The 9,992-nt window shown below is 33.4% G+C and overlaps 1 protein-coding gene across 1 annotated transcript; it reads left to right on the forward strand.

Moving 5' to 3' along the window:
- Positions 1-2,198: 2,198 nt before the first annotated feature.
- On the forward strand, positions 2,199-4,520 carry LOC147816512 (ATP-dependent DNA helicase PIF1-like). Its single transcript, XM_087156768.1, has one exon. It carries the CDS (start codon positions 2,199-2,201, stop codon positions 4,518-4,520), a length of 2,322 nt encoding a protein of 773 aa, XP_087012894.1.
- The last annotated feature ends 5,472 nt before the right edge of the window (positions 4,521-9,992 follow it).

A 9,992-nucleotide genomic window follows, 5' to 3' on the forward strand; every position in this document is an offset into this window, starting at 1 on the left:
ATTGAAGTTTGCTTTCATGGTAATTGCTGTTCTAAAATATTCGTTGACTTCTTAAAAACCCGATTACTGACATGGCAGAACCGCCTTCCAAAAAACTTTGTATTTTGTCAAAGAAAAAGATATTAAGAGATTCTCAAAGAAGAAGAAGGGCCGAAGAAACGTCTGTGGAACGTCAAAGAAGGATGGAACATGACCGAATTTCGACAAGCAGTGCTAGGGCCCAAGAAACATCTGAAGAACGCGGAAGAAGATTAGAAAATGATCGTGTCTCAACCAAAAATGCAAGGACCCGAGAAACATCCCAGGAACGTCGAAGGAGGCTAGAAGAAAATCGTGCTTCAACATCCCAAGCTCGATTGCATTTGTGACAAGACAAGGAAAACGCTGCATTTATGTACAACCCATATTTATGTTATGCATCAGATCCATTGATAAAAATTGGTAGAATGGCAACAGAATGCATTTTTTGCCAGGCATTGAAATGGAAAGGTGAAACACCAAGTATGTGCTGTAGCAATGGAAAAATTAAGCTCTGTGAACCTTAAACACCTCCTGAACCTCTACTGGCATTGTTAACAGATTCTTCAATTGAAACAGTACATTTTCAAAGTAATATCAGAAGATACAATTCATGCTTTCAGATGACATCATTTGGATCTGGGAGTGAAATTCGCGAACAAGGCTTTATGCCTACTTTTAAAGTTCAGGGACAAGTGTACCACAGAATAGGAAGTCTACAACCACAAATAAATGATAAGCAAAAATTTCTTCAATTATACTTTGTAGGTGATCAGGAAAAGCAATCCGAACAACGTTGCAGGAATGTTTTGCAAGTAAAACAAGCATTAGTTTCAAGTTTGCAAAAAATGGTGCATGAACACAATAATTACGTGAGAAGTTTTAAGTTGGCCATGGAGAAAATGACTCCTGAATTAAAAGTTATAATTCAGGCAGATAAAACACCTGTCGGTCAGCATGAAAGACGATTTAATGCTCCAAATACATCGGAGGTGGCAGTTATTCTTGCAGGTGATGTATACACTAGCAAAGATATAGTATTGGAATTAAAAAGTAATGAAATTAAAAAAAATTGCAGAAACACACCGAGCATATGATGCATTGCAGTATCCTTTGATATTCTGGCAAGGTGAAGACGGTTACCATTTTGAACTAAGGCAAGTAAACCCAACTACAGGTTTCCCGACTTCTAAGAAAATTTCAGCCATGGATTTTTATGCCTATCGAATTATGTTTCGAGCAGCAAATTTCAATATTATTTTAAGATGCAAGGGACTTTTTAGTCAATTTATTGTGGACATGTTCGCAAAAATTTAATCTGAACGACTGAGGTTTGTACGCTTGAACCAGAAGAAACTACGTGTTGAAGAGTATGTTCATCTCAAGGATGCCTTAAACAGAGACGGGAGAGTTCATGATGTTGATAAAATGGTAATTTTACCTTCTACATTTACTGGTGGTCCACGCTACATGCATGAACGAACTCAAGATGCGATGACATGTGTTAGAAACTACGGGAAGCCTGATTTGTTTATTACATTCACCTGTAATCCACAGTGGCAGGAGGTTACCAATGAATTAATGCCTAGGCAGAGAATTCACGATCGACATGATTTGCTAGCAAGAGTTTTTCATCTTAAACTAAACGCTCTTATGATTCTCATCAACAAAGGAAAAGTATTGTTCAATGTTTTATGTACACAATAAAGTGGCAAAAACGTGGTCTCCCACATGCTCATATCTTAATTTGGCTGCATGAAAAAATCCATGTTCATAGCATAGATAATGTAATAAGTGCAGAAATACCAGATCCAGAAATTGATCCAGTTTTGCATGATGTTATTAAGACACAAATGATTCATGGCCCTTGTGGGATCCTGAATCAACAGTCTCCTTGCATGAAAGATGGAAAATGTACAAAGAGGTACCCTCGAAATTTTTTGAAAGAAACACAAACAGGAGAAGATGGATATCCCCTGTATCGTCGACAGAGTCCAGAGGATGGTGGCTATACGACAGTTAAAAAAGTACGGAGTTCTGATATTGTTATTGATAATAGATGGGTAGTTCCTTTTTGTCCATTGTAGTCAAAAACTTTTAACTCCCATATTAATGCGGAATTTTGTAATTCGATAAAATCTATAAAATATGTTTGCAAATATGTAAACAAAGGATCTGATATGGCTGTGTTTAACATTGCCAACGACGAAAGCGTGCATGATGAAGTACAGCATTATGAAATAGGACGATACATCAGTAGCAATGAGGCAGTGTGGCGTATTTTGGGTTTCCCTATACATGAAAGGCATCCAACAGTTGTTCATTTAAGTGTACACTTAGAGAATGGCGAGCAAGTTTATTTCACATCAAAAAACGCACGGGAAAAAGCTCAAGCTCCACCAGTCACAACACTTGCTTCTTTTTTTAGCTTATGTCAAAACGATGATTTTGCTCGCACTTTGTTGTATAATCAATTGCCGAAGTACTATACATGGTCTGCAAGCAGCAAAAAGTGGGCTCGGCGGAAATCTGGTCAGATAGTATCTGAAAACAAAGGAATTAAATCAAGTGATGCACTTGGTCGCGTCTACACTATTCATTCTAACAATTCCGAATGTTTTCATCTTCGACTGCTGCTTCATGAGGTGCACGGACCTACATCTTTCAATGACTTAAAGACTTTTGGAGAAATAAAATGCGAAACATTTAAGCAGGCTTGCCTGGTAAGAGGACTTCTTGAAGATGACTCGCACTGGAAAAGCACGTTAAAAGAAGCTGCTGTTGTTCGCTCACCTGAAATGCTGCGTAATTTATTTGCAATTATGTTGCAAACATGTTCTATTGCTAACCCTCTGGAATTGTGGAATTTACAAAGAGAAAATATGGCTGAAGATGTTTTGCACCAGGCCAGGATTAGAAGTACTGACATGAATTTAAATTATGATGATGCCATCTTCAATCAGGCATTAATTCTTCTTGAAAACAAGGTCAAAGAATTGGGTGGTTCTGGTTTAAAAACTTATGGACTTCCTTTGCCACAACAAACAGATACCATTGACTTAAACAGAGAAATTCTGAGGGCAACAAATTACAATACAGATGAAATAACACCATACATTGATTCGAATGAGCCAAATCTGGTTCAAGACCAGAAGGAAGCTTTGGAGAAAATCTTATTTGCTGTGTTTAATGACGTTGGTGGAATATTTTTTGTGGATGCACCTGGTGGAACAGGAAAAACTTATCTCATAAATCTGATTTTAGCAAAAGTGAGACAAAGAAATAAGATTGCACTTGCTGTTGCATCCTCTGGTATTGCTGCAACTCTTTTGTCTGGTGGACGAACAGCTCATTCAGTGTTTAAATTACCTTTAAATTTATCAATAATCGAGCATCCTACCTGCAATATTTCCAGAAGCTCGCACAAAGCTGATGTTCTTAGAAGATGTAAACTAATAGTTTGGGATGAGTGCACTATGTCACATAAAGCTGCTTTAGAAGCCCTGGATATCACTATGCAAGACCTTTTAAAAAACAACAAGTGTATGGGGGGTGTAACTTTAGTTTTATCTGGTGATTTTCGACAAACACTTCCCGTAATACAACGTGGGACAAAGGCAGATGAAATACATGCATGTATAAAGTCATCTTACATTTGGACAAATGTTCAAAGACTGCGGCTGAAAACAAATATGCGAGTTCATTTAACAGGAGAAGTCTTTGCTCAGGAATTTGCCAACAATATTCTGAGACTTGGAAATGGTGATATTAGTGGCGATAAAGAAGGGCTTGCAGATACGAAAAATATTGGAAATCGTGTTGCTACAACCGACGAACTTAAAGAAATGGTTTTTCCTAATATTCATGAAAATTACTGCAACCCTCAATGGCTATGTGAAAGAGTTATCCTTTCTCCAACAAATGATATTGTTAACGTGATAAATAGGAAACTTTTAAAAAAATTACCTGGTGCTCTGGAAATTTACAAGTCGATCGACGCTGTCATGGAAATAGATCAAGTTGTCAACTATCCGACAGAATTTTTGAACTCATTGGAACCACCTGGAGTGCCTGCACATAAATTAGAATTGAAAATTGGAGCACCAATTATGCTTTTAAGAAATTTGGATCCACCTGCATTGTGTAATGGAACAAGATTGATTGTGAAAAAATTGATGCCTAATGTTATTGAAGCTATGATTATAACAGGGCAGTCAACAGGAAATAGTGTGCTTATTCCTCGCATCCCCATCATATCTTCAGACAATCCATTTCAGTTTAAACGACTTCAGTTTCCTGTTCGACTTAGTTTTGCGATGAGTATAAATAAATCTCAGGGACAATCTTTAAAAGTCGTTGGTCTTGACTTGCAGAAGCCTTGCGTTTCACATGGACAGCTTTATGTTGGCTGCTCAAGAGTTGGTGATGGAAAGAACTTATATTTATTGGCACCAAATGGAAAAACTAAAAATATTGTTTACAAAGAAGTTTTACAAGAATAAGAAGAATTATATACTATATGTATGCTGACTGACACAAGTTTTATTTTATTGCCGTTTCTTAAATATGTTATTAACTGCGTTTTAATTTTCAGCTATTGGCCAATGATGATTTCGAAAGCAACTTCTGTATGTTTTTACAATTTCTGAGGCCTTTTTAAAAAAAAAAAACAAGTCTCCACCTGATAGTTATATTATAGGTTAGGTTACCATAGGCCTTAGATTACCATAGCAAAGTTACATCTTCAAACATCCTCAAGAGCTATAACACATCTGCAGCAGAACTGGATATGAAGACAAAATTGCAGGACAGGAACACTAATTTCAGATCCACTAATCTTCAGATTTCTTGCTATGTTTTAAAAAACTTTATTTGTGAAAACCTTTAGCGTGGAGGACAGCTGGCCGCCTTAAGCGGCTAATAAGAAATAAAATATGATTGAAACTTGCTGCAAACTTAACTCACAATCAAACTCACAATTAATGGTTTGCCAAGTGAATGGTTTGAATGCCATGTATTTTGGTTTTAGCAACCATAACGAGTTTTTTCTGCTCATTTTCAAATTGGGTCCTATTTAGGGTTTGATAGCGTGCGCATCTTATTTGGACGTCATCACACTTTTCACCTGTGTTCAAGATTAATAGTAAACAGTGCGCATGCGTCGTCATTCCATGCGTTGCTATGGCGATCGCTGCAGTTTGATATTTTTTGTAGAATTCTTCTTTTCACTTTTAAATTTGTTATGCATTAAGTTGGAGAGTTTTGTTTTCAGATATGGAACCAGAGAGATCCTATAAATACTTCTTGAGTTGTGAATAAAAAAGAATTTCATCATTTGAACGATATTTTTGTTGTTAATGTTTTCATTAAGAATCAGAAATTTTATTCTACAATTCAAACTGGATCGTTTTCAATACTATTTCGGGCGAAATAGTATTGTAAAGAGGGTCTCAAACTAATTGACACGGCCCCAAGGTTAGTGTTGAAGCAAAAAAAAACCAGTGCCAAGGTCTAAGCTTACCGAGGCTGAAAAGCCAAAGTGAAAGAACGTCGACGGGAATACCTTAAGCGTTACACACAAACGGAAAAATGAAAGGATTCCGTTCGCAAACGCAAGCAAAGAAGCCCCTTCCGCACAAAAGTACTAAAGTGGATGACAGAATTGAACCCTACCGATAAGCGATTGATGGCTCTAAAAATCCCTTTCTTGCAAATACGAGAACTGGGTGTTGTTCACCAGTTAGGGATAAAAAAGATCCATTGTCAACTTACCCAATGACTTCCACAAGACCATAGTCTGTCTTCCACGTAATATAAATGATACATTCACAATTCATGTAAAATTGAAAAAAAAAACATAGTTTTGAAATCCCATTTCATGTATAAACTATTGAATCAGAAACAGGCGTATGATGCAGCTTACAATCTCATTCAAACACCATTGTACCAATCCGAAAATGTTAATAATGATCTCGATTGGCAGTTCAATCTCTGTTCAATCATCAAAAGAATTTACACAGAAAGTGTCTGAGCTGCATTAAAATATGTCTGCGAAATTATGTACCGAGCAGCTCAGGATAAACGGTTAAAGATGTCCAAGATGAAAACACAATAAAGCTGATTTTCCAAAAAACAAAATAGACTACAACCATTTTGCTAATGGGTAACCTGTAATCGCCGTGTGGTGATCGCAATTTTTAAAATTTTTAATTTTTTTTTAACCAGAAATACCATTACTTTACATTACAGTAATTTTACCAGAATATTTTTAGTCTTGAACTAAAGCATTTTTTAAAGTGAGAAAGGCAACAAAAAAGATCCAAGAAAAGGCAACGAAGCTCAGATTTTTTCTCCTTTAGTCCTCACAGTTTCCACAAAGTTAAAAGATAAAGTAATTTCTAACAACTATCTCATTCATGGTATAAAAAATTAAGCGTTTGGTTAAGGTATATTTTTTGAATAAAAAACCGAGTAGCAATAATAAGGTAAAACATTTTATAAAGAAATATAAAATGTCTTATAATTACCAGATCCTCTTCTTATATTCTCTTTTTTTCTGTCTGGATTACCCCATAAAGAATAAATGCTGTAGCAGAACTGCGGCATATCTATCATTGAATAGAATGGCCCCATAACGTAACTTAAACTGCAAAATAATAAAAACGTTCAAATACCTGATTATCCTTATATTATTTTTCCATACATTGTTATCCAAAATGATTCCTCCTGTCCTAAAGTTCTCTTAGAGGTAATACAAAGAAAGATACATACAATAACGAAGTTTCTTGTTAATACTACAAATGTTCAATTTGTGCAATCCATCAAAATGTTGAACAAGTTCTATCTACGCTCTCAATAGCATGTATAAATCATTCAATAACCATAATTATGACTCTATAGAGAGCACTGTAGTTTATAAACATTATGCATCTTAAAATTATTTCTTGGCATTCAAGTGCCAGGATAATGCCTAATTTAAGACCTGGCACTTTCATTTTGTATTAGTAACAACACGGCTTTTTAAGAGAGGTCACACCGATAATTTATGTTATGAATAATTTTGAAAAGGCCGAAAAATGACAACATAAAAATAGATTTTTAATTGGATATTTTTTCTGTTCCCACAGGAAAATCAATTTCAACGATATGGCTTTATGTAAGTTATAGAAAAATAACATATTTTCATGTGACGTACAGTCCGCAAAAAAAACGAATCACCCTGAATAACTTTCGTTCTAATGATCGGATTTTCACAAACTAAGTGTCAATCTTAATGGTTCCTGGGGGTGACTTTAAATCTACTAATTAATTAGTGCTAACTATTAATTAAGTTACGAAATCAGACACAAAAGCGTACTTTCTCTGAATAAACATCTAATTTTTTTTACGTATTTGGAATCTAGGCACTTGAATTAGGGGGGGTAGACAAAATTTTAAAAAAATTGGGTGGTAAATTGGGCCGCAATAAAGGTTTATATATTTGGCGATAGTCCAGAAAACCGCCAAAAAAAGTCGCCTCCGCAAATAAATATTTTAAGATAACCCATTGACTAATTCAAAAGAGGAGTGCTTAATTTTACTAGGTTGCTACGCAACCAAGCTCTGATAGTAAAAAAATTGAAATAATGTTCAGTGATTGCTTGGAGAGGTTTAATTTATTGTTAGTAGAAAATATCTCGAAGTTTCTAGACAATAAACAATTTTTTTAGGGGATTTCTGTCCGAAAAGCAAAAAAAAAAATTTTTAATCTCCTTTGAAAAGTAAATTTGAATCGATTTATAAGTTATTTATGATAGTTTTTAGAATTTAAATACATTAACTTTTTTTCTGATATTATTTAAATTACACTGTTTTTACTATATTTATTCGAGGATTTTGTACTAAAATCAAATGAACATAACTTATTATAGCTATATACAAAATTTTAGGGATAATCATTTTTACAGCTTTAATCGAGTCTTCTAGCCAAGAAAGTTTGAAGAAAAAAAAAGTGCTTGAAAAATAAAATGTTGATTGTATAATAATTCTAATGCACATTCTCAAGGTTTTCTATAATTTACGATATTTCTTTTTTCTGTAACTCAAGGAATTGCTGAATTTTAAAAAGATTGAAATATGTTATGTTTAAGAATAAGATATTGAAATAATATGTTGCATATTGTAGGATTCATTGTTTAAAAAATCGCTTCATTCTACTAGATATTTAGATTACATCGTTTTCCTTGGATAAAGATGATTAGCAAATAGCATCCTATGTTTCGATACATTCTGAAACTTATACGTTCGCGAATTTACCATAAAATGTCGCACAGCATATTCTTCAATTACGATAAGCTACATTTACCACCAAATACTGCTACTATGGTTATTTTTGTTTTCTTATATATATCTGATGCTCTTTTTTTTAAACAGAGCTCGTAAGATCCTTAAGATACTGAAATAGGGGCACAAAAACTTAAAAGATAAAATATTTAATTTCATTAACTCAAAATATCTGGTGCCAGAATGTTAATTTTTAAGTTAAATATAACTTTTACAATATTGATGTTCTTACGTTTTTAAAGACCACATGAATCCTGATAAAATATTAAAATGCATATGTTTACTTTAACGAGCGTAAAATCCTTATCAAAATAAGGATCAAGACCCAAATGTAAAACAGTATAATTGACGATAAAAACTCAACTGGCTTCAAAACATATGAAGAGGGAAGTAAAAGTCGACATGTTTCGAGATTTCAAATATAATCGCCCATTTTCAAGACTTGTCAGGCTTGGATAACTTGTGACTTTTATTATTGGACGTTCAAAACATGTCTATTTTTATTATCATCGATTATTTTTTTAAATCAATGAAGTTTTTATATTTTCTATTCAGTTTCTCGGGATTATCCATTTAGTTACACAACATTTTAAATTATTTCACTCGATATTAAAATAAGTTTTACATATGTTATAGGCACAGGTTCTTAGATTGAAAAAATAATAATTCACTACTTTGTAAAAAAATCAATGCAGTAAAAAAAAAAATTTCTTTGCTGCAAGCCTTAACATTTTAATTTAAGGTCATAAAAAAATTCCGTTTACAATTGAAATTTCAAAAGTCGAATGTGAAAATGGAATGTCCCCTAGTACCAGGAATCGAAATTAAATAGTCACAAGGACAACTTTTTTAAAACAAGTTAGCGTTTCCGTCCTACTCGAAGCTGTTTGAAAAGGTATTTCTTATATATCGATTCCAAAGTTCATTCTACATATATTTCAGGGTATACTTTCGGAGTATTTCGATCGAGTTTATTTTTACACCCTTATTTGCTTAAAATTATTAAATAATTTACTTAAAATAAATTATTCAAGCTACATGATTCAATGCATTTATAGTATAATAATAAACGGAGCTTCCAACGCATATCGTTAACCTTAATACCACTATCATTAAATATATGGAATAAGCTTAGATAAATAATAAAAGTTAATTTTTCCCTCGTTTTAATTTTCAAGGAATAATATGTTTCGATCAAACAGATTTCATTCTGGAAATAGCGAAATTATTGAGTAAGTCCCTTGGAGCAATACCATTCTTATCCTCTTTTGACGAAATATAGGAAAGATTAGTTTTCACAGTTTCTGTAAAAAGTATGTTAGCCTACTTGCCACGTTTTTTTAAAAAACAATTTTATTAAAATAAGTTCGGAAATTGTGTATTTTTTATAGCATTTTTTTTTAAAAAATCAGATGACTCTAAAATTGGCACAGCTTTGGAATCCTTACAAATTTCAATTTTTAGTATTTCCTGCTTAACAAAATAAGGCATTTTCCTGATAACAAATTATACTACAATAATATCTTGGAAATCATGCTAAAGTAAAAAATTAAACAAAATAGTTTAGTATATTATCAGAAAAAAAATCTACTTGGTATCATAAAGAGTAAAAGATATAATGAAATAATTAGAGAATCACACGTGGTCAGATA

Source organism: Parasteatoda tepidariorum, chromosome 1 (assembly GCF_982258835.1).
Source record: "Parasteatoda tepidariorum strain Cologne lab strain chromosome 1, Ptep-v5.0, whole genome shotgun sequence".
Lineage (NCBI taxonomy): Eukaryota > Metazoa > Arthropoda > Arachnida > Araneae > Theridiidae > Parasteatoda > Parasteatoda tepidariorum.